This window comes from Macrobrachium nipponense, chromosome 31, assembly GCF_015104395.2.
Source record: "Macrobrachium nipponense isolate FS-2020 chromosome 31, ASM1510439v2, whole genome shotgun sequence".
Taxonomy (NCBI): Eukaryota; Metazoa; Arthropoda; class Malacostraca; order Decapoda; family Palaemonidae; genus Macrobrachium; species Macrobrachium nipponense.
The window spans coordinates 12056915-12073265 of record NC_061093.1 but is presented as its reverse complement, the minus strand read 5'-3'; the positions used below and the strand labels follow the sequence as shown (position 1 = coordinate 12073265).

General features: G+C 36.4%; 2 protein-coding genes across 3 annotated transcripts in view; one reads left to right on the top strand and one right to left on the bottom strand.

Moving 5' to 3' along the window:
• Positions 1–16351, bottom strand: part of LOC135206636 (uncharacterized) — a 247316-nt gene that overhangs the window by 175728 nt on the left and 55237 nt on the right. The window lies entirely within an intron of this gene.
• LOC135206635 (matrix metalloproteinase-21-like) overlaps positions 5501–16351 on the top strand; it is a 106314-nt gene continuing 95463 nt past the window's right edge. The window contains exon 1 of one of the 2 annotated variants that reach the window (XM_064237976.1): positions 5501–5801. In XM_064237976.1, coding sequence (XP_064094046.1) covers positions 5736–5801 — 66 coding nt within the window. In that variant the 5' untranslated portion in view covers positions 5501–5735. The remainder of the gene's footprint in view (positions 5802–16351) is intronic. The other variant, XM_064237977.1, reaches the window with a different exon arrangement.

The window sequence follows — 16351 nt, the reverse complement described above, 5'->3', positions numbered from 1 at the left end:
GTCTGACTGTGTCTGTCGTGATCTCTGTGAATCTTTGTTTTATTCTCCCTGTTTCTTCTTCCTTGACTTCCTGGAGCCATGTTGCATGTTTGTTGTGTGATACCGGATTGCTCCATATATTTTCCCAGAGTCTCTTACTTGGTTCGGCTTCAGGAATTTCTTGGTAGTTGTCTACCCCTCTTAGTTGGCTGTATAGTCTTTTCTGGTTGGTTCCGAATAGTTGTTCTGTTGGTATCCCTTATTATTATTATTATTATTATATTATTATTATTATATTATTATTATTGTACTTAGGAAGCAGACCCTCTCTCAAGCATACTTTATTAAAAGTAATGGCTACTTCAGCAGCATTACACTTGTAGAGATTCTTCTCTATTTTGCGAATAGCGGCTTTTTCAGTGCTACTTAAACAGGCTAGTACAACGCCTCATAGAGGTCATGGTAAAATACAGGGTCAAAATAGGTGTATATATTTGAATTTTACAGATAAACTATGATACCATAGTCATCAAAGTCATTAACGATTTTCTCTCTCTCTCTCTCTCTCTCTCTTTTTTTCTCTCTCTCTCTCTCTTAACGCTCGCTTTAAGAAAAGAGAGAGAGAGAAGAGCGAGAGAGAGAGAGAGAGAGAGAGAGAGAGCAGAGAGAGAAAATCGTTAATGGCTTTGATGACTATGGTATCATAGTTTATCTGTAAAATTCAAATATATACACCTATTTTGACCCTGTATTTTACCATGACCTCTATAGGCGCTGTACTAGCCTGTTTAAGTAGCACTGAAAAAGCCGCTATTCGCAAAATAGAGAAGAATCTCTACAAGTGTAATGCTGCTGAAGTAGCCATTACTTTTAATAAAGTATATTATTATTATTATTATTATTATTATTATTATTATTATTATTATTATTATTATTATTAATAATGTTCTTGAGAAAATAAACAATAATATAACAATACTAATAACAACAATAATTTCTTCAAATAATAATAATTATAACTGTTTTTGAAACAACAACAACAACAACAACAACAACAACAACAACAACAACAACAACAACAATAATAATAATAATAATAATAATAATAATAATAATAATAATAATAATAATAATAATAATAATAATAAAATAATAATAGAGTATAGTACCTGACCTATAGTATAGTATATTACATTTGTTTGTCATTATTTGATACAAATTCATAAAAATTAGCAGAAAATAATAAGTGTTCTTGAAATAATAATAATAATAATAATAATAATAATAATAATAATAATAATAATAATAATAATAATAATAATAATAACCTCCCTCCCTTCCTCACAAACTGTTTAGCTTCCTAGAGCCCTTGCAACATCACTGCCCTAAAAAAACATCAAGAGACATACCAACCACGATGTCACCGTACAGACAAACAGACAGACAGAGAGACAGACAGACAAACAGACGGAGGGATAAGTCACATCCTAAACACATCTGCCAGAGAAGAAGCGAGGACATAAATTCACTCCTTCGCGTCTCTTGTCTTTTATGCAAATGAACCTGGATTTATGAGCGAGCGAATATATATACTGTGCAAAAACAAACAAACAAACAATTAATTTATATGAATTAATTTGAATTTTTTTTTCTTGCTTTGTGCGTGGTTTTGTGACTTCAGTTATTTCAGCAGTTTCAGTTCAAGGAAACGTGATCCGACCTCCAGCTCGCTGGAGCCGCGTGCAAGATTTTCCCCTCTTGCATAAGTTGTCAACATTATATTCCCAACTTTTAACGTAAATTAAAACGTGCTCAAATCTACGGTCAAATAGAGCTTTGTTTCACCAACTAAAATTAAATGCATTCGCTATATTTTATTAGAAATTATTTGTCTATACTGGTTAACATGCGCATTACTTATTTTTTTTTTACATTTCCATTCTCATAAATAAATCATAAATATCCTATCCTCAAAATCCTGTATCTTTAACTCAACACGAAACACCTTTTCCAGAACCTTTTCAGGCTTTTCCATAGACTTTTCCTGACCCCCTAAACAACAACAAACTAGTTTATAAGCTTACTCCCCGAGTAAGCGATAAGGACGTGTGTCACTGTAAGGATTTAATTATATTAAAGAAGCACTTTTCAGACTCCATGATACTATTCTTCCTACATTTTAATGTGTTATCTATTTATTAATTCATTAATTTATTATTTTCCTTTTTTTAATAAGTGAGGATCTCTTCTTTCTGTATTTCCCTTTACCTCCTCTCTTCTATTGAGCCACATAATCTCTGGAATCTTGAATTTCAAGTTAATGGCCCCTTTGGTGGGCTTCTTCTATATGAATAGGTTTCATTTTCTGAATGATAATAATAATAATAATAATAATAATAATAATAATAATAATAATAATAATAATAATAATAATAATAATAATGTTGTGTTGTTGGAACTTTGAAAGTTCATACTAAGATGCAACGCATTACTACCCTTAAACAATTCTCCCTTGCATTGTCCTAATTTACTTATATTTTTGTAGTTTTTAATTTTTTTTTTTTCTTTCCTAATAACTGATCTCGCCTTTCTGTATTTCCTGTTACCTTCTGTGGGTTCTTGAAAATGAACAAAAACCATAATATTCTTTGGAAGCTTGAATTTCAAGTCAGTGGCCCCTTTGGTGGGCTTATACCATATGAATAGGGTTCACCTTCTGAATAAAAATCATAACTCAAATTATTTTCATCAGGACAACTTCGTTTATTTATATATTTTATATCAACGCGTAAACCAACATAAGTTATACGAATTTTAATATATAAAAATACCGTTAATTACTATTCACCGAGATGAACCCTACTGAAATGGAACAAGCCCACAGGAGGCCCTGACTTGAAATTCAAGCTTCAAACGAACATTATGGTGTTCGCTTGAAAGAAGTTACAGAGGGTAGGTAACAGGAAACAGGAAATATCTACTATCTAATAAAATTCGTATAACTTTATTTTTTACACGTATATATGAAATACATGAGGTTACAGGAGGTACATACAAAGAAATATTTATTTTGTAATAAAATTCCTAAATATTTATTTTTTAATAAAATTCCTATCACTTATTTTTTACACACATATGTGAATTACATGAATAAACAACGAAATCTGAGTCATGATTTTTTTTGTGAAAGCGTCTGAATGTATACTGAATCGATTTAATTGTTTTCAGCAATATGCCTACTTATTTACTGTCAAAATTCGAAGACCATTCCTAAATGCAAAACCTGACGATGGCGCATCACTATAACGTGACCAGAAATAATCAGGTAAAATCCAGACATTATTTGTATTGAGCATAAACAACTGAATTTCGGAACAATACAAATCAAAAGATTAAAAATGGGAAGTTACCCCTGCAACAGGTCGAATGATTCCACTTGTAATTGGAATTGGCATCGGAATATAAAATTGAGGCCAAAGGCCAAGAGCTGCGACCTATGAGGTCGCTCAGCGCTGAAAATAATGTTGAAACAATAACTAAGAAATTCATAATCTGTGTCATAAAATTCCATAATTATATAGTAAATACATTACTATGTAAACAAGCAAAGACTTTCGAACCTGATCATTGTTAACGTAAACACTGATTTGTTCGACAGTCTTGGCTTGCTTGATTTACATAGTAATATATTGGCTATATAACTGTGGATCTTTATGACACAGGTTGAAACACTAGCTAGGAGAGGGTGGACAGTAAGATGGAAGATAGAGAATATGAACGGAGGTATAGTAAAAGGAACGAAAGGGACGCTGCTAAGAACCTTGAGTGATGGCTACTCCACTGAGCAGGTCCATTTTCAATCTTCTGACTTGTTTGTTCCAGAACAGAGGGTTTTCACTGATTAAAGCAAGAAACAGTTCCAAAGTCTGGAGGAAATTGAATGGAACATCTTTGAACTTCCAATCACAGAGACCACTAATAAACAAAGGCGTTCCATAATGGAATTATTTAATCTTCCGCGAGAGAGACTGCACTGTGACCTTTTCTATCCCAGCGGCCGTTCATCTCCCGAAGGCAAAAACCAATGCTATGAGATATCTTAACAGCAATCTTAAACCCTCAAAGCAATTTGTAAACAGGGCTCCTTAGAAATCTGTTCTCGGATATCAAACAACAAATCTGTATTGAAACTCTATCACTACTGCCAATACTGGTAGATCTGATACTCAGTGAGTGATGCTGTGATCATTGGTGTTTTCATAATTATATATATATAATATATATATATATATATATATATATATATATATATATATATGTGTGTGTGTGTGTGTGTGTGTGTGTGTGTGTGTGTTGTGTGTGTAATCATTTTACTAAATGTATCTACGAATATCATCTTCAACTTAAGAGTTCCGTAAGTTCGTTCGTTTTATGTAAGCTGATAAACGTATATATTTTAATATACAGCTTAGTGCTTGATCTTTCTCCCAGAGAGAGAGAGAGAGAGAGAGAGAGAGAGAGAGAGAGAGAGAGAGAGAGAGAGAGAGAGTGGGGGGGGGGAACCGGGGGGGGGGGGGAAAAAAAAGAAAAAACCCAAGAACTCCTTAGTCTTGTTTATGTGCTCTTCCTTCCCTCCCGTGGACACAAGGACTGACGAAGTGTAAGAAGACCCTTGAAGTCAAATCTGCACCAGAGAGCCGGTGCTTTTGACTGGGGTCGTCGGGGAACACAGTGCCCAGTACCCACACATGGGTATGAGTGACACTCGAGGACGAGGACGAGGAGGAGGAGGAGGGCGACGTCATGGAAGCTGCGTAGCCGTCGAAGACGAAGAAGAAAAATTGAATTGAATGTAGAATTTGGGCCAAAGGCCAAGCACTGGGACCTGTGAGGCCATTGAGCGCTGAAACGGGAATTGACAGTTAAAGGTTTGGAAGGCGTAACAGGAGGAAAACCTCGCAGTTACACTAAGAATCAATTGTTAGGAGGGAGGAAAGTAAGATGGAAAAGAGAGACAATTCGAAATGAGGTATAGTAAAAGGAACGAAAGGGGTTGCAGCTAGGAGCCGAAGGCACGCTGCAAAGAACCTTAAGTAATGCCTACAATAAAGGCCCCCATACACTGAACGATTGCCGTTAACTATTCATACAGTATGAACGATTTCCGCAGCGATTTCAGTCTGAACAAAGATTTTGTCCCGAAAAGACATGGCATTATATCAAGAAGAGATGCGCGCGATAGCGTTATATCGGCAGACAAACCCATACATCGAACGATCTGTGTATGACAGACTCAAGTCGCAAGCCAGCAACAGATTCCCGCTGAGATTGTTCAGACATGAAGCTCCGCCCACTTTTGCATTCAGGCAAGCCCATACACAGTGTTTTTGCGAACGATACAGACAGTCATTCAGACAATCGTTCAGTGTATGGGGGCCTTAAGGAGAAGAACAAAGTCTGAGGGTGCGAGACTAATTCTGACAGACTCCTGTCCAAACGAGGCAGGCAGGAGACCAGGACCCAGGACCCACCCAGGGCCAGGAGGACGAGAATCTGAAGTAGCTGCTGTAGCAGCAGCAGCAGCAGCTGTCTGTCGGCTGTCGCAGACGCAGTGTCAGGCTGACAGTGGTGGCGTCGAGAAGTGTTCTTTTCTGCTGTCGTAGACTATTCTCGCTCTCCTCCTCCTCCTCCTACCACCAGAGACGACGTTGGCGGTCACCCCCAAGCGGCGGGAGACTCTACAGTATCTGCTGGCCATGGGATCCTACGTTTCTTGGGGCCGCTCAGTGTCTTCGCTCGCGTCGCTTCTTGATCGGAAGATGGTATTTTGTGATTGGTGTTTGCCGATACTTCTGTTTTTTATCATTACTATTATTTTCCATATTTTCAGATCATCGCTCTGGACTGTCTAATTAATTAATTAATTAATAATATATAATACTAATATAATAATAATAATAATAATATAATAATAATAATAAATAATACACATCATCATCATATTATTATTATTATTATTATTATTATTATTATTATTATTATTATTATTATTATTATCATAAAGTTCACAACAACAACAACAACATAATAATAATAATAATAATAATAATAATAATAATAATAATAATAATAATCATCATCATCATCATCATCATCATTATTATTATTTTTGTTAGTATTATTTATTTTAAAATTATAATAATAGTAGTAATAAAAATAATAATAATAATTATTATTATTATTACTGCTGATGGTGGTTAAACATGTTAAACATGTTTCTGAAACTTTCTCCAGCATTATTACACGTTTAAAAATCGCTTATAAAAATAAATAAATAAATAAAATAATAAATAAAAGAATTCATCGCCTCCATCAAGGTGACATTTTATGACCAGCTTGTTTGTCTGTATGTTAGGCAAGATAAATTCATGTCAATATTAATTCAGGGCAAGGTAAGAAAAACAGTACCTTTATCCAAATAAAATTGTGGGTAAACCATAATTTACATAACTCTTACTGATACTCAACTTTCTAAACTATTCCCTACCATGGTTAGCTGGCTAACTGCCCTCACTCTTCTTTCACTCATCTTATCTATCGGCTAAAAAGAAAAAAAAATGCTGGCAAGTTTACACAAAAGGTTAAACGCGGATCTTGACAAAAATCTGACAGATGATGGTCCTCGTTAATGGAAACACGAGATCACATTCAGGAAGAGACAGGTTGTTCTTTACCGAAAGTTTGCGCGCCTTACCGTAGATATTGGTAGCGCGCCTTACCGTAGATATTGGTAACCCAATTTAACAGTGAATTCGTGAGTGAGTGAGTTAGCGAGGAAAAATCTGTAGATACAAATAAATAAATAAATAAACAAACAAGTAAAAAATAAGCCGAAGTTTCTTCGGAGCAATCAAGTATTCTGTACAGGGTACATTCAAGGCCACAGAAAATAGATCTATCTTTCGGGGTTTTCGATGTAATGTCGTATGAACAGCAGCCCACAAAACTAACCACGATCCGGTGGTGGCCTGTCCTATGTTGCCAGATGCACGATTACGGCTAATTTTAACGTTAAATAAAATAAAAACTACCAAAGCTTGAGGGCTGCAATTTGGTATGGTTGATGATTGGAGGGTGGGTGATCAACATACCAATTTGCAGCCTTCTAGCCTCAGTCGTTTTCGGGATCTGAGGGCGGACAGAAAAATTGCGGACGGATCGACAAAGCCGTCTCAACAGTTTACGGCGGACCGCTCTTGCTTGGCGGAGACTTACGGTCCTTGACCGCTCGAATTCCGACTCGTGAGTGTCATCTACTGACGCTCCCACCATCACCTCATTTGCATACATAAAAATTATCAATCATATCCGAAGTTTGAAAATTTCATTATAAATCGTCTTCAGTATTTCTAGGATAATCATTAACATTACAGTTCGATATTTTCATATTCTAACGTTCTTAAGAAATCCACTAATTTCTTTAACAGAGCTTCAATTAACGAATAAGTTTCAGGGCGATTCCATGAGACTATGTATTTGTTATAAGATACATTACCGGATCCGGGCTACGGGGGGTGGGGGGTGGGGGGGACGACCTGGCCACATTATTACTCACCCTTTAAAAACAATGACAAAGTAATTATATTGTAGACTTAAATAATAATAACATATACATGAGAAATATAAAAGTGGTAAAGAATAAAAATCTATTATAGACATAATAAAATTTGAGAAAAAAATATAATAAATATATACATGTACATGTATATATTTATGTATGTATGTATGTATATATACATTTATGTGTATGTGTGTGTGTATAATATGAAAATTGGTGCATCCCTTGAAATTGTTCTGTATCCGTTAGTGACAAGATATAAGGCATTTTACGATTTCTGATTTCACTTTTTTGTAACCTGGCTCGACGGAAAATTAAAAAAAAAAATTTTAATTGTAATTAAAAGGCCAAACAGGGCCTTACAACGCGCTCTGTACAGAAGGAAATGTACAGTGATGCTCAAACCTGATGCGACAAGATTCTCAGACTCAACGTGACATTGCCAAGTAGTGTTGAACTGGGTTTTTTTTTTTTTCTAATGTCTTACATGTCGAATAGTTCGCGAATTCACAGCTAGCACTATTTTCCTTATGGTTATATAAATATGATCCCTTTTATGCAATTGTATCATTTGTAATTCAGCGCACTTAACATGCTCCTCAGACTGGTTAACATAACTACAGCTGCAGCATCATAACATACCTAATAAGCTCAACAATCATAACATTTTCAAAATAGGAATAGGAATTAAAAAAAGCTTTCTTTGAATGTTGAAGTTTTAGGCTGTGTTTAAGCTGTCTGTATGTTGCAAAATGATTTATAGGCCTAAAATTAAAATACAAACCTTCTGAGATGTAATCTGTTACTAATGACATTATTTGTAGAGATTATCTGTTCTTTGAGGAATAAAAGCTGACGATTTTGATCATATGGAGAAGATGGCTATTAATCGAAATATCCATTAGTATTAATATCAAGGGGTATGGAACACTTTTTTTTTTTTTAACAAGCTTAAAATAATATTTACGATTTTATTAAAAGTCCTTCTGTTCGCGTTTGGTGTATACTTTTTTCTTTCATAAGGTAACTTGAAGCGCAAGAATGTGTAGATAACCTCATTTGCTCTTTTGGCAGAAATTGTTAGTATAAAGAAGTGAATGCTAAGTGTAAAGTAAAGAAATCTAACACACCTAGGCCTAGGAACAAAATCTTGGCCTTGATAAAAAAATAATTGCATAATTTCGAAGTGGTTAAGAAATATATCATAAATTATTTTGTCTGAATGAAAATCCAAACATTCCTCTAAAAATAACAAAAGAAATGTTTTCAAGATAATTTCATTGTCGCTACTCATTGTAGACCGACGTATGTCAAACCAGGTGGTTCTTGTTGCACCGCCACTCGTGGTTGCGTCACACACGCTCTACTCACACGTTGATATCAGTGGGTGCATTCTATTTATGTATTTACTTATTTATATTTTTTCAGCATTGAGACACATGAAAACAATCAAACAGGACCATTTCAAATCTTATGGTTGCTTGAAAGTAATATCAATGTTATGACAAAATTTTTAAATTTTTTTTAACAATACAACTGAGGTTTGATAAACGACTTCGTTTTGGTCAAATGCATCAGCGATGAGTGAACGAAAGTTTTGAAAAAGTTTCGTAAGTTTTTATTCTGAAATTTGGCTGCATGTGATATTTTCTAATAGTTTGGAAATATATGACAGATTTCACTCTAATGGAACATATTATGACCTTATTGTATGCAATAATCATGTTTTCGCATTGAAATAATAGATAAATATGGAGCATGTTAGGTTGCCAGTTAGTGAACTTTGAATGAATTGTATGCAATCATGTAGCATCAGTTCTGAGCATAACTTTACATTGGTGTTTACCAAATGACTCTTCAAAATTATTCCCTTAAAAGATGAACTTGAGAACAGCTATCAAAATGGCTCAGATCAGATAATGATGCATTTTCTGGGGGGAAAAATTCCCAGACCCATTTAAGTGTTTCCTTTACTTGCTCTAGTGTTTTCTTGACTATCCTTTCTATCTGCTTCCTTTGACTTCTGGGACATAAGCTGCTGCCACTGATTTGACTCAACCCTTCCGTCCTTCCTCCATGGCCAGGACTCCTGAGAAGTCTGCTGGGAATCCTTTCGCCTCTGACAACACCTTCACAAACTATTCAGTTCACTATTTCGAAATCCCTTGTCGCCCCGACCTCCAACCCCCGCCCCAGCCCCCTACGACATACACAAACCGCATGTCAGTTTCTGTATTATGAATGTTAACTGCCAAACTATCTTTGTAAAAAAACTTGTGAAACTTTCATATTAAAGAAAGGATTATATTCTCGAGTGATACGAGTCAACAATTTTAAAAATAGTTTTCTTTTACAGAAAACTATTGAGATGGCTGTTTGTCTGTCCGTCCGCACTTTTTCTCTCCGCCCCCAGATCTCAAAAACTACTGAGGCTAGAGGGTTGCAAATTGGTATGTTAATCATCCACCCTTCAGTCATCAACCAAACAAAATTTTAGGACAGGCCGCCACCACCGCTGTACAGAAAACTTCGGCTGCCCACTTTTCCCTAGTTCTCTAGTGTCATGCATTACTTATGCTTACAGTCTAACAGCACATGGAGACATGACCGTTAGGCTCCCATAACGGAATACATTTCAGATTCAGCGTTAAGCAGTACTAAGCCACCTAGCAGAGCACTTCTCAGCCTCTGAAATGTGGGGGAAAAAATCAATCAATTTAATGGAGACAGAGACCTATAAAGAAAACACGAAACAGAAAAGCAGAATGAAAACGAAACAACGAATTAGGAGCAACAGACCGAAACTCGAGACGGAGAAAAGACAATATACCGGTTTGTGCCTGTGAATTTCGTACGTGCTTATTACGAGGGTTGGGAGCTGTCACCAGCCGTTCACAAATTCACAACAACAAAGGAGAGAGACTGACAGGACAGGAGGAGAAGGTACTGTGCAGCTCTCCTTCGATGCGCCTATTCAGCTTTTCCTTCACTGGTTCTAAACCCATTTCTTCATCGTTCGTCCCATAATGCACTGGAGGGCCGGCCAACGTAGACCAGATTATTTCGTCTTCTTGTTTAATTACTTTTTTTTAGGTTACAAGATTTATAATTTGGATGATCTACGATACTAAGGGAAAATTATAGAATCAATTACAGATTTCATTATCAATACGACAAAGTAAGCCATTTTTTACAGAATGCCACAGTCTGTAGAAAGGCTACCAAGACAAAAATTTATCCCTACCTCCCAGAGAGAGAGAGAGAGAGAGAGAGAGAGAGAGCTACTGTTTTTGGGACTTGATATAAAAAAGTACCTTCCTGACAGACAGACAAACAGATAGACAGAATTAATACTTACCTTCTTTTCAACTTCTCTGATGAAGTTAAATAAAAAAAGAACGAATAAAATAATAAATAAATAATAAAGACCAGAATGTAACGATGTATATGTTACAATAATCATAACATGTAAAATAGATTATATCGCTCTGCCAAGAAATACTAATATAAACAGTATTCAAGAACATACATACGTATATGCTTATATACGTCCGAAGCCAATACAAGCATGGGGGAAAGAATACTTACAATGTACTATTTTGGGGAATGTTAGAAATATTATTCTAAACGGAGACTATTCCACATAGTGATCCAACCTCCAGCTTACTCTGGATGTGTGCAAAATTTTCCCATCACGCCCGAGTTGTAAAGCTAAACCTACGGCCAAACAGACCCTTGTTTCAAAAACAAAAATTAAAATAAATATGCTATATTTCATTGGAAATTAGTTTGATGTACTGTTTAAATATGCACATTATTTATGTTTACATTTTCATTCTAATTAATAAATCACAAATATCCTATCCTAAAATTCCTGCATCTTCAACTCAATGCAAAACACCTTTAGACCTATTTAGGCTCTTCCAGAAGCCTTTCCTACCCCCCACAACAACACCAGCAATAGCAAAGTAGTTTGTATGATGCTTACTCTCCGAGTAAGCGAAAAGTTAGGCTAAACGCCGAGACCTAAGAGGTCATTCAGAGCTGAAAGGGCTACTGGGGGGGATAAACGTTTTAAAGGAGTGACAGGAGGAAGCCTCGGGAGAGGGTGGGAAGTAAGATGGAAGGAAGAGAATATGAACGGAGGTACAGTTAGAGGGAATGAAAGGGGTTGCAACTAGGTGCCGAAGGGACTGCGATGCATAAAGTGCAACACGTGAGGCGCACTGACAGTGCTACCCCTTACGGAGGTTAGCTGGTAAAGGAACTTAAGTACACTGTAACCACTTCACTTATGAACATACCTTACATTGACAGAACTAATGTTCATGATTATCCCACTTTACTCAAAATATTATATATACAATTATTGCTATTTTCTTCCAAAGAATTATGTGATTCATAACTTCGTAGGTGATTATGGTTATTCACTTCAAAATCATTTTGTACATGACAAACATCAACTTAGAGAGAGTGACAGATACTATTATCCTAATTGATTCATTCCGAAAACGAACTGAGGGAGAATTATCATAATTAACTTAAAGCACCAAATCAATTTAGGGTATTATTATTGTTATAAAATATACACGTTGATGGTATGGCATTATTTTGTGGTATAATAACACTAGGAAGCCAGCTGTTAAATAATTAGTCACATCAACCCACAATACTTTATTGTGATATTGATAATTACTGTTTTCTCCATTAATTAAGCCTATACAGTACCGGTAATTGTAATCAAGCCTAACTACTACAAGTAAATCAATTCAATTTGATCCGTAAAACGAGCGAATCAGAACAGAAGGGCCAGATAAATTCATACTTTGATAATGCAATGTTACACAGTAACCTAAGAACTTCATCAATGAAATACAGTTGAACAAATCAGAAAACCTATACTGAAGTTTATACGCGAATCATGAAGTTCTTGAGTAATACTGTGGAATAAATAAGCCAACCAATTGCTTCGATGTCATTTGATTGTCAAAATCAGCGATGAAATTAATTATGTTCAACAGTACAGTAAAACTGCTCTTGAAAGTTCTCCATGTGGTCGACTACCACCTAACGACAACTTTCTTCCTAAGTTCGCCTACCGCTTTCAGACTTCTTCAATAACTTAATTCAACATTTATAGATTTCCTCAATGAAATAGTTTGCCCTTTATAAACTTCCTCATGAAGCTATCTTACAATCTATAAACCTCACCTATAAACTAGTTTACCATTCTTAGACTTCCTCCATGAATCAATGAATATCTTGGGACGTAAGTATTAAAATGGTGCGCGTCAGATCTGGGGAATGAAATTTATCAGATCACACGTCCAAAATCAAGTAGTGAAAATAATAAGATCCTCTGTAAAGAGGCAAAGAAGTATCATTACTGTGAAGTAGTGCAATGCATGAGGATATCAATTAAAAAGCAATATAGTAAACTGAAAGTATCCATTTTGGAAAACCGAAGTAGATCAGAGCTTTATGGAGCATTAAAATGAATACCAATATCAACTGAATAAAAAAATAGAGGGTATTCAGGCTAAAAAAAATAAATAAAAACAAATAAAACTTCGAAAGTCATAATATTTTTCGAAGAAAGTGATCACTTTCCATTTTAATATTGGTAGTTAATCAACTACGAGCCTGTTGGCGCGTGCTACGCGCGCTGGAACTCGGCACTACTGTTTCCCATAGTCTCACAATCCCCTACCTACCCTGCCCCCACCCGGGGTGGACAAACAGTTTGGCAGAAGAAGGGTGGAACTTGGCACTACTGTCTCCCCTACCCTCCCGATCCCCTACCTACCCTGCCCCCACCCAGGGCGGACACACAGTTTGGCAGAAGAAGGGTGGATGTCTCCCCGACCCTCCCGTTCTCCCACCTTCTCGGGGCAGACAAAGTTAAGTATATCTTAGTTTTACCAGACCACTGAGCTAATTAACAGGTCTCCTAGGGCTGGCCTGAAGGATTAGATATTTTTACGTGGCTAGGAACCACTTGGTCACCTAGCAACGGGACCTACAGTTTATTGTGGGATCCGAACATGATACCGAGAAATGAATTTCTATCACCAGAAATAAATTCCTCGGCTTCCGCGTTGGCCGAGCCGAGAATCGAACTTCGGACCACCAGATTGGTAGCCGAGTGCAAAAACCACTCGTCCAACGAGAAGCTTCGGGGCAGACAAACCACTTTGCATGGGGTGGATGGCTGTATCATGTCTCCCCTTACTGTCACCACGGGAAGGGCAAACATGATCAAAGCCAGTCGGATTTTATTAATACAGGTTGTTAGGATGGGAGGGCTCCACCATAATGACAAAATCTTTAAAAAATTAACTTGGACATTTGTATGGAGAGTTAATCATGAATGGCGGAAGCTGATGTTCAGTGATGTCTACAGTGATGTCGACTGTGGGAATTTACAGCCAGTTGAAAAAAAAAACTTATATTGTTTATGAAGCAAAATAAATTCCTGCATTTATTTTAGATCAGCTAAATATTTCAGAGCATTACTTTTGAAAAAATTAAATGGAACAGAACAAGACAAATAGATCATGGAGTTATATAATATTTTGGAGCGACAGAATAAAACGATGAATGAATAATGAAGGGATAAAATTAATAAGGACATAATTAAAATACAGAAGAAATTACAAAGGACAAATGGCGGTGCATTAGTTAAAACAACCAAAAAACAAAGGATCTTGTACTAATAATAATAATAATAATAATAATAATAATAATAATAATAATAATAATTATATAAATAAAAAAATCAGGGGTAAATATAAAGTTAGTAGCGAAATCGCGCTGTCAAGGGTTTGGAAGAAACATAACTACGAGCGAGTTACGTAACTCTTAAATAATAAGAGTAACTTTAAAAGTCCGTAAATAAAGTAATCTACTAAGTAGTATTTTTCGGAGGCATAATTTTCGTAGGTGCGAAAATACCAAAAAGGACATTACAATCAGAGCTACTATCGGATTAAGCAATTACAAATAATGCAAGTGAAATTTTATATCAATTGAAATGGAGTAATGATAAGATTTAGGCCAAAGGCCAAGCACTAGGACCTATGGGGTCATTCAACGCTGAAAGGAAAATTGAGAGTCGGGGAGGCTTGAAAGGTGTAACGGGAGGAAAGCTCGCAGTTAAAGCTCGCAGTTACTTAGCAACGGGACCTACATCTTACTGTGGGATCCGAACCACATTATATCGAGAAATGAATTTCTAATCACCAGAAACATATTCCTCTGATTCCACGATGACAGAGCTGGGAATCGAACTCGCGACTACCGAATCGGAAAGGCGAGCACGTAAACCCCTCGTCCAAGGAGGAACTTAGAGATTAGATGGAAAGTCAGATGGAAGATAGAGAATATGAACGGAGGTACAGTAAAAGGAAAGAAAGGAGTTACAGCTAGGAGCCGAAGGGACGCTGCAAAGAACCTCAGGTATAAAGTGCACTGATGGCACTGGCCACCTACGGGGTGAATCAATCGAGTATCTTTGTGTTGTCAGTGATGTCAGACGTGTAATATGTCAGAGTAATTGTTAGGTCAGGTCGTGCTAAGAGTTACATTATACCCAAACAAGTTTTCTATTGTTTAGGGAAACTTTTATTAGGAAAACTATCAGTGTCATCATGAAGTCCCCAGTTATTGAAGAACTGTATCAATAAGATGATGAAATATATATTCAAATAATTCGATGTGTTTCTGAACCCACCATTACATAACTGGGGGAATCTAAACGCGAGTTACCACGCTAGTCATGTAGTGACTGCATACATCCTTAGGGATGCGTTGTTTTAATTAAGAATAGGGACCAAAAACATGCATATCAAGAACATATTACATATAATATATATATATATATATATATATATATATATATATATATATATGTATGTATGTATGTATATATACTCATGGTATATGCATATACATATATACATATTATATATGTATGTGTGCATGTGTGTATTTGTGGGGGGATTTATTGTCCATGCTTGTCTGGCATAATGTTCACACAAAAAATTAATAAATAAATAAATTGCGCATGCCATATGATTGCTAGTGAACTTCACAAGTGGACTTCCTCTCTCTCTCTCTCTCTCTCTCTCTCTCTCTCTCTCTCTCTCTCTCTCTCTCTAGAAAAACGGTCCCGCTCGGCCGTAGGGAAAAAGCACTCGCGAATAACATGCAGTGGTGAGAACCGTACGTCACTTCTTAACGAGTGTGTCCGTTCAGTCATAAATAAAAACTTACCATAGAAAAAATAAAAAATAAAAAGTGCCAGTAAGAAGATGGTTTACCCCTTTCTCTCTCTCTCTCTCTCTCTCTCTCTGGCGATGTCTTCATCTCTTAATACTATAATGCTGCAAGTTAGTCATACCTTTCAAGGGACGCACTTTTTTTCTTTTTTTTATTTATTTTTTTATTTTTTTTTATCCGGAGAGAATGTTTGCATCTCCGTAGAGCCAGATGCTTCTGCATCAAATCCTTGGGTGTTCGGACGCAATTTTCATTATCCTCCTCCTCCTCCTCCTCCCCCTTCCAATCCATGAACCCCCCCTTCTTCTTCTTCTTCTTCTTCCACCAACCCTCCTCCTCTTCCTCCTTCCAGTCCATGAACCCCTCTTCTTCTTCTTCCTCCTCCTCCTCCTCGTCCCCCAATCCGTCACCTCCGCCTCCTCCTCCCAATCCTTGAACTCCTCTTCTTCTTCTTCCTCCTCTTCCACCCCAATC